The sequence below is a fragment of the Triticum dicoccoides genome, chromosome 6A (assembly GCF_002162155.2).
Source record: "Triticum dicoccoides isolate Atlit2015 ecotype Zavitan chromosome 6A, WEW_v2.0, whole genome shotgun sequence".
NCBI lineage: Eukaryota > Viridiplantae > Streptophyta > Magnoliopsida > Poales > Poaceae > Triticum > Triticum dicoccoides.
This window is the reverse complement of record NC_041390.1, coordinates 604,480,214-604,494,833: the sequence shown is the minus strand read 5'-3', so window position 1 is coordinate 604,494,833 and position 14,620 is coordinate 604,480,214. Positions and strand designations below refer to the sequence as shown.

Sequence of the window (14,620 nt, the reverse complement as noted above, 5' to 3'; positions counted from 1 at the left end):
AGTTAGTTCGCTCGTGGTCCAAGGAACACTGACATGGCAGCCACGCTGTGTTTTGATTTTCGGCCGAAAAAAGTGGATTTCGGCCGAATTTCGGCCATCTCAGCCTAGGGCGAAAAGTATATTTAGGCCGAAATTGCTCAAATTTGGCAAAATTTGGTCAAATTTAAGTCAAATTGCAGTCAAAATTTGGTCAAATTTCAGCCGAAATTTTTAAAAATGGCCAAAATTCGGCCATCTCGGCCTTGGGCGAAAAAAAGCTCAAACCGAAAATCAAAACACAGCAGCCACGTAGCCGATCACCCCTCCTCCCCCTGAGAATCGATTTTAGCCTTATTTGATCAAATTAGCGAGTTTATGACCTAAATCGATCAATTCATGAATTGTTGGCCTAAAGCGTGTAATCAATTCAAGTTAATGGACTAATAACACATTTCAGTTCTTAATATCCCCAAAATCCAGCTGTTTCCAAGGGTCTGAATCCTTGGCGAATCCTAACCCCAGGCGTGAGCTAAGAGCTTTGCGCGCACCATGTGGCCTTGCAGTGGGAGCCGGTTACTGTACTTGCAAGTTGCCCGGGCTCAACGGCTTGGGCCAGACCAAGACAGCACGGCGCACCGGCAAAATCCCATCGCCGCGCATCCGGCGGATCCGATTCCGATCGAGAGCATCGAATCATGTGGCGACCAGCATAAATAACCGGCCATGCGCTCCGTGAGCCGCCATATAAAACAATCAACAGGCCATGCACTCCGTGCCCCGAAGATCAGGAAGCCCAACACCCAATCAAGATTTTGTTTTCTCAAGAAACAAGCTGCGTCAACTTTGCCTGCCGGCCTATTGTGCCTCTCATGGCGACGCACATGGAGGCCCCGCATCACAAGCGATGCAAGAACTTGTTAAGTACTAGGAGTATATCCAACGGGCTGAGCTTAACTCCTCCTATAAGTATGCGTTCAACTCTACTGTTCACATCACTGCCACGGAGTAGTTGGCAGCAAGCCGATTGGCAGATCACTTTGCTCTTGCTGGTGTGGCACTGATCGATCGAGTGATCATGGTGGCCATGGCGTCCAGCGATCCGGCGCAGAAGCCGCACGCGATGTGCGTCCCGTACCCGGCGCAGGGCCACATCACGCCCATGCTCAAGGTGGCCAAGCTGCTGCACGCCCGGGGCTTCCACGTCACCTTCGTCCTCACCGAGTTCAACTACGCGCGCCTCCTCCGATCGTGCGGCCAGGCCGTGTTTGATGCCTGCCCCGGCTTCGACTTCACCGCCATCCCCGATGGCCTCCCGCCGTCCGACCCCGACGCCACCCAGGACATCCCCGCGCTCTGCCGCTCCACCATGACCACCTGCCTTCCCCACCTCAACGCCATCCTGGCCCGCCTCAACGGCCCCGCCTCCGGCGTGCCGCCGGTGACGTGCATCCTTTGTGATGGCGTCATGTCCTTCGCCTACGACGCCGCCAGGGAGATCGGCGTGCCGTGCGCCGGGCTCTGGACGGCCAGCGCATGCGGCTTCATGGCGTACAACCACTACAAGCAACTTGTCGAGGACGGGCTCGTGCCGCTCAAGGACGAGGCACAGCTCATGGACGGGTACCTGGACACGGTCGTCGACGGCGTGCCGGGCCTGTGCGACGGCTTCCAGCTGCGCGACTTCCCGAACTTCATCCGGACGACGGACCGCGATGACATCCTGCTAAATTTCCTCATCCGTGAGTCCGGCCGCATGTCGCTTCCCGACGCCGTCATCATCAACTCCTTCGACGACCTCGAGAAGCCGGCGCTCGACGCCATGCGAGCCATCCTCCCGCCCGTCTACACCCTCGGCCCGCTCCTCCTCCACGTCCGCCGGCTCGTCCCCGCGGGCTCCCCTCTCGACGTCGGCGTCAGGTCCAACCTGTGGAAGGAGCAGGACGGCCTCATCGAGTGGCTCGACGCCCGGCCACCGCGCTCCGTCGTATACGTGAACTACGGCAGCATCACCGTGATGACGAACGAGCAGCTGCTGGAGTTCGCGTGGGGGCTGGCCAACAGCGGCTACCCCTTCCTGTGGAACGTCCGGCCCGACCTCGTCAAGGGCGACGCGGCGGTGCTCCCGCCGGAGTTCCAGGCCGCCATCGAGGGCCGCGGCCTTCTCACGACATGGTGCCCCCAGGAGGTTGTGATCGAGCATGAGGCCGTGGGCGTGTTCCTCACGCACTCCGGGTGGAACTCGACGCTGGAGAGCCTCTGCGCCGGCGTGCCGATGCTGAGCTGGCCCTTCTTCGCCGAGCAGCAGACCAACTGCCGGTACAAGCGCACCGAGTGGGGCGTGGGGATGGAGATCGGCGGCGAGGTGCGGCGGGCGGAGGTGGCGGCGATGATACGGGAGGCCATGGAGGGCGAGAAGGGGGAGGAGATGCGCCACCGCGCCGCGGAGTGGAAGCAGAAGGCCGCGCAGGCGACCCTGCCAGGTGGCCCCTCAGAGACCAATCTGGACGGATTAATTCATGTGCTGCAAGGCAAGACGGGTCAAGCCGGAAAGTAAGAATTGGTGCGTGCAGAAATCGCACGTCCCTGATTTCAATCGTGTTCTGAATTTGCCTAGTAGTACGTACTACTATTTGATGATAGATGTGGAGAGCTGCTCTCAGTTTGTAGCGCACGCATTGTTCTGTTTTGTTTGTTACGTCAACATAAAATCACTCCATTTGTCAGAATATTTGCCCTGCACTATACCCTGCTGCACCGATTGGTTCCTCAAAACATCCGCATCATAAACTGGACGAATAGGCCGCCAGAAAGCAACACCAGCTCATGTGGATGTGAAAAAAGCGTGCCGGCTAGATTCTCCGCGCAAATTCAAAACTTAGATTCTCAATGTACATGAGTTTGGAGCTTGACTCGCCATATGATGAGGACTCGACCGCATCGGCCGCGGGGGACATGGGTGTCAAAAATCAAAGACACAAACACCGGCGTCCAGTATTGGCCAAAAATGCTAGACTTACGGAAATCCCACTACGGACGCAAGTTACGGGATTGTTTGACATGCATCACAAACTATAAAACTCGAGACTATTTTTAACTTTCTTTTTTCTTTTTTTTTTGAGAAAGGAGACTATTTTTAACTAAGACCGTGTTGAACGGCGAAGGGAGATGGCCTAGCGACCAGTGCCAATGGGAAGTCGAGGGCTTGAACGCGCCAAACGCCAATCTTCTAGAAGAATGACTGGGCGACAGCCAACAAGTGATACGGCCTACCGTGCGTAACATCTACCTCGATGACGATTTTTTTGCAGTCACATGATCCTTTACCGACTAGGAAATGGGATGAAATTGCAAAGAAAGCTTTGCTATCTAGTAAATCTAAACGATGAACAGGAACAAGGTTCCCTTTGGCCTTAGGAACATGAAGGTGATATTTCAACTGGAGATTTGTAACAGGGGTAGGAATAATAGAATGACCGACGCAATCCCTCGGACTATTCCCTTTGGCCTTAGGAACATGAAGGTGATATTCTCATACCTGCACATGTTGCGTTGTTGACCTGGTCATTGCCACTATACTATACCTGGCCATCCCTCGGACTGGGCCGGGCCTAACCAAGCCCGAAGCAAAAAAAACAGGCTCAGGCCCAGCCCGGCCCAGACATCAGGCCTAAAAAATCAGGCCCAAACCCAGCCCATCACTGCAAAAGCCTGTCGGGCCTCAGGCCCGGGATCTTCATTAAATAGCAAATATGGCAGGCCCAAGCCCAACCCGGCACGACCTTTGGGCTCAAAACCTAGGCCCAGACCCAGCCTGCGGGCAAGACTGGGCTAGGTCGGGTCGGGTCGGGCCAGGTATCCCATGGCCAGGTATACACTATACATATCCCATAGACCCATACCGTCAGCTTTTGAGCTCCCGGGTAAATATGGTCAGTGGCACCAATATCAGCAGATCAATTGGTGTTACATCTGCTTTGCTCAGCTGATATGAAGGCCCCAATGAACGACGAAATCAGGTTACAGGAGAGGACAGCAACTGCAGCTTGGTACATTTGGTGAGAAAGGCGCCAACAAGTTCATGGCAAGCAGGTTCAAAAACCTAGCCGGTCTACTTAGGTGATATGTGTGATACTAAGAACTAATGTAACATGAGCAATGAAGAAGCAGAACAGTCTAGAAGGAGCCAACGGGTGATTTGAATGCTAAACAAAGAGGGGTAGCGATCTATTCTTCGTTTTTTTCCAAATTCCGTACGATTCGTGCTAATATTGGCATTCTCGGGTCCCTGGTTTTCTGAAACTCAACATGGATGTTTCTTTTGACATAGGAGGAGCACGAACAGTCTTGCAAGATGAGCTCATACCTGCTATGAAAGGTCATTTGGTCCCTCTTCTGGATGCCCAGATGGCTCAGGTGACCGCATTGAGACGAGACTTTAAGCTGGCCCTGTCGATTGGGTGCAATCGGATCATGATTCAATCAGATTGCTTGGATGTGATGACCACCATGTATGACGGTGGACAATCGTGAGGCCCAGCGGCGGCAGTATATGAGGACTGCTATCATATCATATGTCGACGGATTTTGTCAAAATGATCTTTGAGCACTGGCCGAGACAAGATTCTGCTAGGTCCAGCTCGGTGATCCTCCTAATTTTGTGTCTCCGGTTTTGGTGAATGGCATAAGCATGTTTGCTAGCTAATATAAGTACATATTACTGTAAAGAAAATGATGTACAAGCTGCAATGAAAGGACAGTTAAGCATCCATAATGAAATAAAAAGATTACCCAGACGCAAGCACCTCTACAGGCAAATGCCATTTGCTACAGAAGATCAACAAAAATATAGAGATCACCGTGGTCTATAACTAGCTCAAAAGTGCTGTCAACTGTTTGACAGATAGTGAAACAGAACAGCTACTACCGAGTGCAACTTTGACTAGTAGCTTTAACCCTACTGGCGATGCAGGACTCTGCCGTTATTCCTCTGCACCCAACACCCAATCAAGATTTTGTTTTCTCAAAAAACAAGCTTCGTCAACTTTGCCTGCCGGCCTGCCTCTCATGGCGACGCACATGGAGGCCCCACATCACAAGCGATACACCAAGTTGTAACTTGTTAAGTATATCCAACATCTATAAACTATCGCGTATCCAACGGTTGAGCTTAGCCGCCCCTATAAGTATGCTTTCAACTCTGCCGTTATCATCACAGCCACGGAGTAGTTAGCAGCAAGCAAGCCGATTAACAGATCACTTTGCTCTTGCTGGTGTGTAGTGTGTGATTTGTTTGTGCAACTGATAGAGTGATCATGATGGCCATGGCGTCCACCGATCCGGCGCAGAAGCCGCACGCGGTGTGCGTCCCGTACCTGCGCAGGGCCACATCACGCCCATGCTCAAGGTGGCCAAGCTGCTGCACGCCCGGGGCTTCCACGTCACCTTCGTCCTCACTGAGTTCAACTATGCCCGCCTCCTCCGGTCGCGCGGCACAGCCGCGTTCACCGCCTGCCCCGGCTTCGACTTCGCCGCCGTCCCCGACGGCCTCCCGCCGTCCGACCCTGACGCCACCCAGGACATCCCGGCGCTCTGCCGCTCCACCATGACAACCTGCCTTCCCCACCTCAGCGCCATCCTGAACCGCCTCAACAACCCCGCCTCCGGTGTGCCGCCTGTGACATGCATCCTCTGCGATGGCGTCATGTCATGGGCCTACGAGGCCGCCAAGGAGATCGGCGTGCCGTGCGCCGCACTGTGGACGGCCAGCGCCTGCGGCTTCATGGCGTATAACCACTACAAGCAGCTTGTCGAGGACGGGCTCGTGCCGCTCAAGGACGAGGCGCAGCTCATGGACGGCTACCTGAACACGGTCGTCGACGGCGTGCCGGGCCTGTGCAACGGCTTCCAGCTGCGCGACTTCCCGAGCTTTATCCGGACCACGGACCGCGACGACATCATGCTCAACTTCCTCATCCGTGAGTCCGCGCGTCTGACACTGCCCGACGCCGTCATCATCAACACATTCGATGACCTCGAGAAGCCGGCGCTCGACGCCATGCAGGCCATCCTCCCGCCCGTCTACACCCTCGGCCCGCTCCTCCTCCACGTCCGCCGGCTCGTCCCCGCGGGCTCCCCTCTCGATGTCGGCGTCGGGTCCAACCTGTGGAAGGAGCAGGATGGCCTCATCGAGTGGCTCGACTCCCGGCCGCCGCGCTCCGTCGTATACGTGAACTACGGCAGCATCACCGTGATGACGAACGAGCAGCTGCTGGAGTTCGCGTGGGGGCTGGCCAACAGCGGCTACCCCTTCCTGTGGAACGTCCGGCCCGACCTCGTCAAGGGCGACGCGGCGGTGCTCCCGCCGGAGTTCCAGGCCGCCATCGAGGGCCGCGGTCTTCTCCCGACGTGGTGCCCGCAGGAGGTCGTGATCGAGCATGAGGCCGTTGGTGTGTTCCTCACGCACTCCAGGTGGAACTCGACGCTAGAGAGCCTCTGCGCCGGCGTGCCGATGCTGAGCTGGCCCTTCTTTGCGGAGCAGCAGACCAACTGCTGGTACAAGCGCACGGAGTGGGGTGTGGGGATGGAGATCGGCGGCGAGGTGCGGCGGGCGGAGGTGGCGACGATGATACATGAGGCCATGGAGGGCGAGAAGGGGGAGGAGATGCGCCACCGCGCCGCGGAGTGGAAGCAGAAGGCCGCGCTGGCGACGCTGCCAGGTGGCCCCTCGGAGGCCAATCTGGACGGATTAATTCATGTTCTGCAAGGCAAGACGGGTCAAGCCGGAAAGTAAGAATTGGGTGCAGAAATCACACGTTCCTGATTGTCGTGTTCTCATTCTGTCCATGTCCAGGGGGATTTTCGGTGGTTCTGAATTTGCCTAGTATTTGACGGTGTGGAGAGCTGCTCATAGTTTGTAGCGCGCGCATTGTACTGTTTTGTTTCTTATGTAAACATTAACCGTCCCATTTATCAGAATATTTGACCAGTGGTCAGAGAGCAGTGTTGCCTCCTAGCCGGCGCCGGTTCAAACTTCGGTTCGAACTCAGGTCTCACACCTTCTTAATTGCTAGTAAAAGTGTGTAATCTAAAGCTAAACAATGAACCGAAACAAGGTTCAATTTGGCCTTAGGAACATGAAGGAGATACTCAGCCTAACCTAACATCTACCAGACACATGATCCTTTACCAATTACGAAAAGGGATGAAATTGCAAAGAAAGATTTGCTATCTAAAGCTAAACGACGAATGGAAACAAAGTTCTTTTTGGCCTTATGAACATGAAGAGGGGCATTTTCAATTGGAGATGTGTGACAAGGGTAAGAATAATAGAATGCCCAACATAAACAAATCTCATACCTGCTGGCATTGTCGAACTGGTAATATGGTCAACTTTTGAGCTCCCGGGTAATATGGTTAGTAGCACCAGTATCAGCAGATCAATTGATGATGATCTCCAAAAAAAAAAAAAGCAGATCAATTGGTGTTACATCTGCTTTGCTCACGTGATATGAAGACCCCCTATGAACGACGAAATCAGGTTACAGGAGACGGCAGCAACCGCAGGTTGGTTCATTTGGTGGGAAAGGTGCCAAAACATTCATGGCAATGTGTGGGATAGCAACTAATGCATGAACAATGAAGAAGCATATCCAAATTGAAAAGAAGGGGATTGTTCTTGTCCACTGCAAACTTTTCAGAAACTCAACATGAATGCTGCTTTTAGCAATCTTGCAAGATGAGGAAGGGCGATTCATACCTGCTATGAATGGTCAGTTGGTCCAGGTTTCTGGATGCCCAGATGGCTAAGGCGACTATTGAGACAAGGCGTTCAGCTGGCCTTGTCGATTAGGTGTAGTCGGTTGGATGTTCAGTCAGATTGCTTGGGTGTGATCGCCACCATGCATGACGGTGGATAATCATGACTCATGAGGCCCAGCGGCAGCAATATATGAGAATAGTTATCATGTGTCAATGGATTTTGTCAAAATGATCTTTGAGCACTGGCCATGAGACAAGAATCTGCTAGCTCCAGCTTGATGATCCTCCTAGTTTTGCGTCTCCAATTTTCGTGAATGCCGTAAGCACGTTTGCTGGCTAATATTTGTACATGTTATTGTAAAAAAAATGATGTGCAGGCTGCAATGAGAGGACAGTTAAGCATCCATAATGAAACAAAAAAGATGACCCCGACGCAAGCACCTCTACAGGCAGTGCCATAGGCTACAGAAGATCAACAAAAATATATCACCGTGCTCTATAACTAGCTCAAAAGTGTTCTCAACTGTTTGACAGATAGTGAAACACAACAGCTACTGCCGCAACAAGTGCAACCTTGACTAGTAGCTTTAACCCTACTGGAGATGCAGGAGAGGATTCTGACTCTGATGGGTCGACCTTGTGACCCCTTAGCCTAGCTAGCAACAGAGGAATGAGTGCAGGCTTCACGGCTGTCATAGAATTGAGATTAGTTAGAACATTGTTCAAATTTGAGAAGTCAACACTTGTAATGGCGAAATAACAACTTAGATGTGAGTATACAAGAATAAAGATCAAAGTGAGGTTGCTCGCGCATACAGAAATGTGCAAGGTCGGTACAATAAGTTTCAGTGGCATTACTGTATCAGCAAAAATCACTTTTAGTGTAGCCACCCCTATGACTATCACTCCAGTCTTAGAAGGAACTGGGTGGAAGGATCAATGCCACGACATAACTATATGAACATTGTAACTATTGGCCAGATATACTACTGTAACTCTGCAGTTTGTTCATGTCCCAGTGTAATCAGAGGAAATAGGAACAGCTGAGACCAGCAAATACAACTGCAATTAAATGGAAGAGAATAACATGCAAACTGAACTATTTCCGCTAAATCTAACCAGTCTCAGAAGAACACCTTGTTTCCGATACATGTTAACAGGGAAAAACTATTCGATTGCAGCTAGCATGCATGTAAGAAAAGAAATCAATGGTTTCTCTCTGACTCTCCGCATTGCTAGGAAGGAATGTGATTGCCATAAGCATATAAATTATTATTTTTAGTAGTTAATAGTATGAGCAATCGTAATGCGCAGAATATCTCATATCTCTTTTCACATTTAAACTATAATAGTAATTTACCAATATCAGGTTTCAGTTTTGAAGGAACATAGTTATCCATGTGCCAGAACCATGACTTGGTTTCGAGATCTTATGAGTTGCAACTCTAGACTACCCCAACTTGTTTGGGATTGAAAGGCTTTGTTGTTGTTGTTGCTGCTGCTGCTGCTGTTGTTTGTAGGTTTCAGTTATAAAGGCGAAATACATGTCATTACGCCATAATGTCTACTGTCTAAATAGAGCAACTAACTTCACGTTTCAGACCCAAATGAAGGGGTCATACAGTACCTCATCATGTGAACATCAAAACAATGCAAATTACTACTTGGTAACACAAGAGCTCAAGGCATCGTAAAAGAAAAGGCATGAACCAAGTACATAATTACCTGCTTTTCTCAATCTGCACTCTTCCTCACCAATTCTTCGTCTCAAAGCATTAAGTAGTGAGCCGATATAAAGAGCTAAGACAGTGCAAGTGAAGGTGATAACATTATACGGCATGCTGAAATCAGGAGTTGTCAAGGGAACAAGCAGCACATCTGTGTAGGATTTCACAACATTATCTTCCTGCGGCATAATAATATCTTAATGAGAAAATCAAAGCAGAATATCTAAAACTCACAAGATGGTAAAAAATACTATATTTACCTTAAAATTTTCTAACAAAGGTGACACAAACATTGGGTCAATTTCAGGGTATCTTCGGCTAGAATTAAAGTCAGGAAAGCTAACCAAAGCTGATGGAATATCAAATCCTTGATTAGCGTCAGGAGGATATTCGTCTATGTGTAGGAACCCCTGAAAATATATATACTCGTTAAAATTGTCGTAAACAAACAGAAATATTTAGTTCTGCATGCATATATCATAAATGGAGAATGCACAAGGGGCGGAAAACAAAGAAAAGACATGAGCAGTAGTAAAATGCCAGGAAAAAATGTATGTCCTAAGTCCTAACCAAAAGGATGGCATATTCAGGTAACTGAGCAGTAGAGCAGACCTTGTCAAAGTCCAATATCAAGGTAGCTGATTGCATGCTGCAAGGAAATCTTAGCAGCATCTCCAGAGTTCCAGGCGAAAGTTTGTCTTCTGAAGGAGTGACATGGATCATGTCAAGTACTTCTGTTACAGCCTTGCTGCTCCCATCAATGAAAATCTGTAAGCTGTGATAGAAGACCTTAACATACCATGGAAACATCTGGAGAACTACAGCCTTTATCGAACAATCATTTGAGCTGCCAGGCAATTGCTTATGTAGATCAGTGGATAAAAATGACAGAGCAATAGACCCTCTTTCGTTTCCGCTACCCATAAGAAATCTTCTTGCATTATATGGTGCAGGGAAGCAAGACCATACGAGGGGAAGCTTCCAAGTTATGCCCACATCCAAAGGCTTATCATCATTGTAGTTACTAAGATCATATTCATACAATGAAGATGATTGAACTTCCAAGTGATCCCATTCTTTGAGCACCCTGTCTGGGGCAGTGGAAAGTTCAAAGAATTTATTACTCCAAGAAACTTCTGGTCCAGATTTGACAAGTATACCTTTCTCGATTTCTACAAATATCCTGCTGGATTTAGAAACAAGACATTTCCCCAACAATTTCCTGTTGAACAAATGTTCCATGGACCAACTGGGCTGAAGCTTTCCATCAGTAGAATGTAGCTGCGTACTCTTAGACATATTTGGTTGCAGCACAACTGTGAGCGAATGATCAACAACAATACCACGTGTTTGGGATGATGTTAGCTTCAGCTTTTGGGAATGGTAATATCCTTTATAAATTGAAGGCCTGTACAACAAAGAGGTGATGCCAGCTTTGTCACGGCATGGAAGAAGTTTCAGCCAGGGCGTGAGATTCTCAGTGCAAACAGCTTCACGAGGCAATGCGCCATATCGGAGTTTGCCTTCATTCAATTTAAATCCCCAGCGAGGAGCAGAGAAGGCAGTGGAAGACTCCAAGAAATTGATTGATGCACAAAACATGCCTGACAATGTGTGCGTCAGGTTCTTCCATGTGGCATCAATATCGGCAAAAGGGAGGTCGAAAGTTGCCCATAGCTCAACACCAGGAGGTTTTGCATTATCTGTTGACAGTGGATCAAATCCACCCCATGTCTCATAGTTCCATCTTCCCTGTGTGAAAGATAGTTCCAATTCACTAATATGCAATTTTTGTACCTGGTTTGGACAAGGAATGGTGTTAATGATAGCTCAGGAGGACCAGAATATTTTTCAAAGGCATTAGACCACAACAAGGTAGGGAAATGGCCGAGATAGTGCATATAGCAATCAAGAGCACAATAAGATATTTTCCATTTGCTTGTCGGTTGTGTCGTATCTAAAATGTGGTGATCTGAATTATCAGATTTGATGCAAATTGAGATGGATGTAAATTTGAACATGTGACTACGTGCTGGATGAGCAATGCCAAATATACTTTTATTAACGTGCTATGTGCAGCAGTGATGGGAACAACTTGGAAACATCATAATGATATTCACTTCTGCAAAACTACTTGGATGGGGATGCAGGTTCTGTGGCCGAAAACTGTATCGAGTGATCAGGAGATGGAGGCCGCTGTGCCCAGATCACATGGAAGGCACCTGGGACGACACTATACTGAAGCTGGAGTCGAAGATGCCGGAGTAGGTGTGTCTCGGATGGCGATGAAGTGGCGGAAAGTGCAAGCTATCTTAGGTGAGCACGTCGTCCGCACTCTTCTATGCTGCTGATTTAGACTTTTAGAGTTAGCTGTTACTATCATTTTGCTATATTTCTTCTGCTGTAGGCTGAGAAATGTCCGGTAATATTGGTTGGAACTGCACTAGCGGATGTTTTGCCTTAACTCTCTGAATCATCAGACGGTCAGAAACGATGCTGTAAACGCTGAGATACTGTTGTTTCATTCTCAGTAATGGAATAGGGGTCAAGGCCCTTTGGCTCTACAAACAAGACTCAACTGCTACAATGGATTCATCTACTGCAAAAACTAACAAGCAGCTGTTGAACTCAACTTTGCGTTCAGCGGAGTGACAGATTATTCAAATTAGATGGCTAAACTGGCGCTCTTATCGGCCAATCAACGCGAGCCCGGGGCAATTTTAACGACGAACCCTAAGAACCGTGTAGCGAGAGAGGAGGGGTCTGTGTTTGAGGAGGGCGTGCGTACCAGCTGGGAGATGGCCTTCGGAAAGAGGTGGTGGTGGCGGCCGGAGGCGGCGGTGGGAGGCTTGGAGGAGCGGAAGTGGAAGTGGGCCAGCGCCTTGCGGTCGGGGAGCGGCCGCAGGAGCAGCTCCTCCGTGAACTCCTCCTCCGCCGCCGCCGCAGATGACGCCGCGGTTAGGATGAGTAGGAGGAGAAGGAGAGAGAGGACCGACAGCCGCCGTGCGGGTGACAGCGGCGACATCAACGCCGGCGCGGGGCTGGCCGTCGCCGTTTTCCCGGGGTGGGGTCGCGGCGGCGCTGGGGCCACTTGCCACTTCGTCAGTTCGTCGGAGAAGCATTCGCACTTGGGCTGTATTGGACACGATGGGCAACTTGAGCTACGGCCCTGGCGTGGCCCAGCTTGGTACTTCTCAAATTTCTGAGCCCATAGCTTTGCCTTAACTAGTGATTTCGATCCTTTCTCAAAAAAAAAAATAGTGATTTCGGTCTAATAATGCTAAAAATAACCTAGGGATTTCGATCTTGTATGTAAAAAAGAAAGACTAGTGATTCCGATCATGTCAAGGTAGTTTTCACAAAAAAATGAAGGTCGAAATTTGAAAGGACTGAACTAACACTAATCTTTTGTTGCGAATGCCGAAATGTGTGTGTCCATACCATAAAAAATGTCGTAGATGTTAGATTTGTTAGTCGTGAGAATCTCCATATATTACTCCTATGTGACGTGTATTAGTGCATTTTAAGTGGAATTTCCCACTGCATAATCGTTGCATGTTTTACTTTTTATATGAGTTCATTTTTGTTTCGGAAATTTCCCACATAGTTTAGACCCTAAGGGACAAACTTATATCAAGTATAAAATTATTATATTTGTAAGTTTCTATCGTCTGGTCCTCCATCGTCAAATTTTATGTATTGTCTTTCCTCTCTCATTCCGTTTTGATTTTTGTTCTCCTATCTCTGGTTTTTCACCGGTTTTCTATGGAACCGCGTCAGTTACCCCACCTCTTACTGACTTACCAGGTTTTTTTGTTTTTTAAGTGAATACATATTTGCCAACAAAGAGTTTACCAAATAAAATTATTTTTTAACACAATCACATTTATATGGCTAACTTGCTACTCATGTTGCAAAACATGGATAATTATCTAGTTGTTTATAATACATAGAAATTAAACCTCCAGTCTCCCCTGTGACACGAAAATATCGTTCAGTGGGACTATACATCCACTTGATGGTGGCCTAGCCTCCCATTATTAATTTTCCTAATTTTAAATGGGCCCAACCTGAGTTTTTCCACTTTAGCAAAACATCCGAGCCTAATCGCCATCGGCAAACACTTCCGAAAATGATACACTAGAAAAATTGTTTTGGTAAAGCACATCTAGATGTGCTCTAAATATTGCGCATCTAAGTCATATGTCATTGATTTTATGTGAAGATTCGCGCCGAAATTTTCTTTGTCATTTTCTTTCTCCTTTTTAGTTTTACTAGACAATTGCTCGTGGGTTGCAACAGGAGTATAAATATTCTAGTAGATTAGCTCGTGACTATTGATGCACTAAAAGCTTAGCAAGTTTTTGTATGCAATTGTCATTATTTGCCTGCCATTTTATTGTTAAGCACTTATTTGGTAAGAATTTAATGACTTATCAAACAAAAAATGTGTTCTTTGGTAAGTTAATAAAATATGAGACATTTGATTCTATTTTAGGGAGAATTGATGGGAGAAAAATCGGAGATGGAGGAAAAAATCAAAGAGAAGAAAAGAGTAGGGCGTATATAAGGAAGATTGGACGAAAAAGAGGTGAAATGTGAACCTTACATTCTTTTACGTTTTTTTATGTAGTAGAGATTGAATTACTTAGGCTTAGGCCTTATTTGGCCGCAAGAGGAGGTGTTCCCTGGAAAGAGTTGCCCTGGGTGGAATATTCATAGCAAAACAGAAACTCAGGGGAAAACCATTTGGGAGGAGCGAATGGTGAGGAGAGCGATGCAGCAGCGAGAACGAAGCCAAGGAGAGCGGTGACAGCGTCTGCGAACAAAAGTCAGCAAGAGAGAGACGGGGAACTCATCTCAACGAATAGTTACCAGGTTTTTTCCTTCTAGGGGATTCAACAGGAGTGAGCCTAGATTCCTGTCACGGGCCACAATCAAATTGACCAACAGAATTCCCAGGGTGAGTATATCACGTGCCTTTTCTTTCCGGGGATTGGACGGGGATCCCGGAGTTTCCTCTGTGCACCAAACGAGCCCTCAGTGAAATGAACACTTCCAAGCAACTGCATAAGGATTATTACGTCTCGTCGTTTTTATTTCGAATCATGATGGGCATGACATACAACATTCCGAAAAAAACACATTGCCCATGG

The 14,620-nt window shown here is 48.4% G+C and overlaps 2 protein-coding genes and 1 pseudogene across 2 annotated transcripts; 2 read left to right on the top strand and 1 right to left on the bottom strand.

The window, feature by feature from the left end:
• The first annotated feature begins 921 nt into the window (after positions 1–921).
• LOC119318349 (7-deoxyloganetin glucosyltransferase-like) lies at positions 922–2,709 on the top strand. Its single transcript, XM_037592892.1, has one exon. It carries the CDS (start codon positions 1,055–1,057, stop codon positions 2,531–2,533), a length of 1,479 nt encoding a protein of 492 aa, XP_037448789.1. The 5' UTR covers positions 922–1,054; the 3' UTR covers positions 2,534–2,709.
• A 2,269-nt stretch (positions 2,710–4,978) lies between these two features.
• On the top strand, positions 4,979–6,795 carry LOC119318348 (annotated as a pseudogene).
• A 1,331-nt stretch (positions 6,796–8,126) lies between these two features.
• On the bottom strand, positions 8,127–12,547 carry LOC119318346 (GPI transamidase component PIG-T-like). The gene is made up of 5 exons (XM_037592891.1): positions 12,253–12,547; positions 10,077–11,261; positions 9,725–9,874; positions 9,463–9,643; positions 8,127–8,426 (listed from the first exon to the last, which is right to left on the bottom strand). Exons 1-5 carry the CDS (start codon positions 12,487–12,489, stop codon positions 8,257–8,259), a joined length of 1,923 nt encoding a protein of 640 aa, XP_037448788.1. The 5' UTR covers positions 12,490–12,547; the 3' UTR covers positions 8,127–8,256.
• Positions 12,548–14,620: the final 2,073 nt, after the last annotated feature.

What these genes read in the sequence shown, in the direction of transcription:
- LOC119318349 (XM_037592892.1), top strand. Translation starts at nt 1,055, where the DNA reads ATGGTGGCCATGGCGTCCAGCGATCCGGCGCAGAAGCCGCACGCGATG.
- LOC119318346 (XM_037592891.1), bottom strand. Translation starts at nt 12,489, where the DNA reads ATGTCGCCGCTGTCACCCGCACGGCGGCTGTCGGTCCTCTCTCTCCTT. An exon ending in CTTTGTTAGAAAATTTTAAG is followed by an intron (nt 9,644 to 9,724) that starts GTAAATATAGTA and finishes ATTATGCCGCAG; the next exon opens with GAAGATAATGTTGTGAAATC. An exon ending in GTGCAGATTGAGAAAAGCAG is followed by an intron (nt 8,427 to 9,462) that starts GTAATTATGTAC and finishes ATTCTATGACAG; the next exon opens with CCGTGAAGCCTGCACTCATT.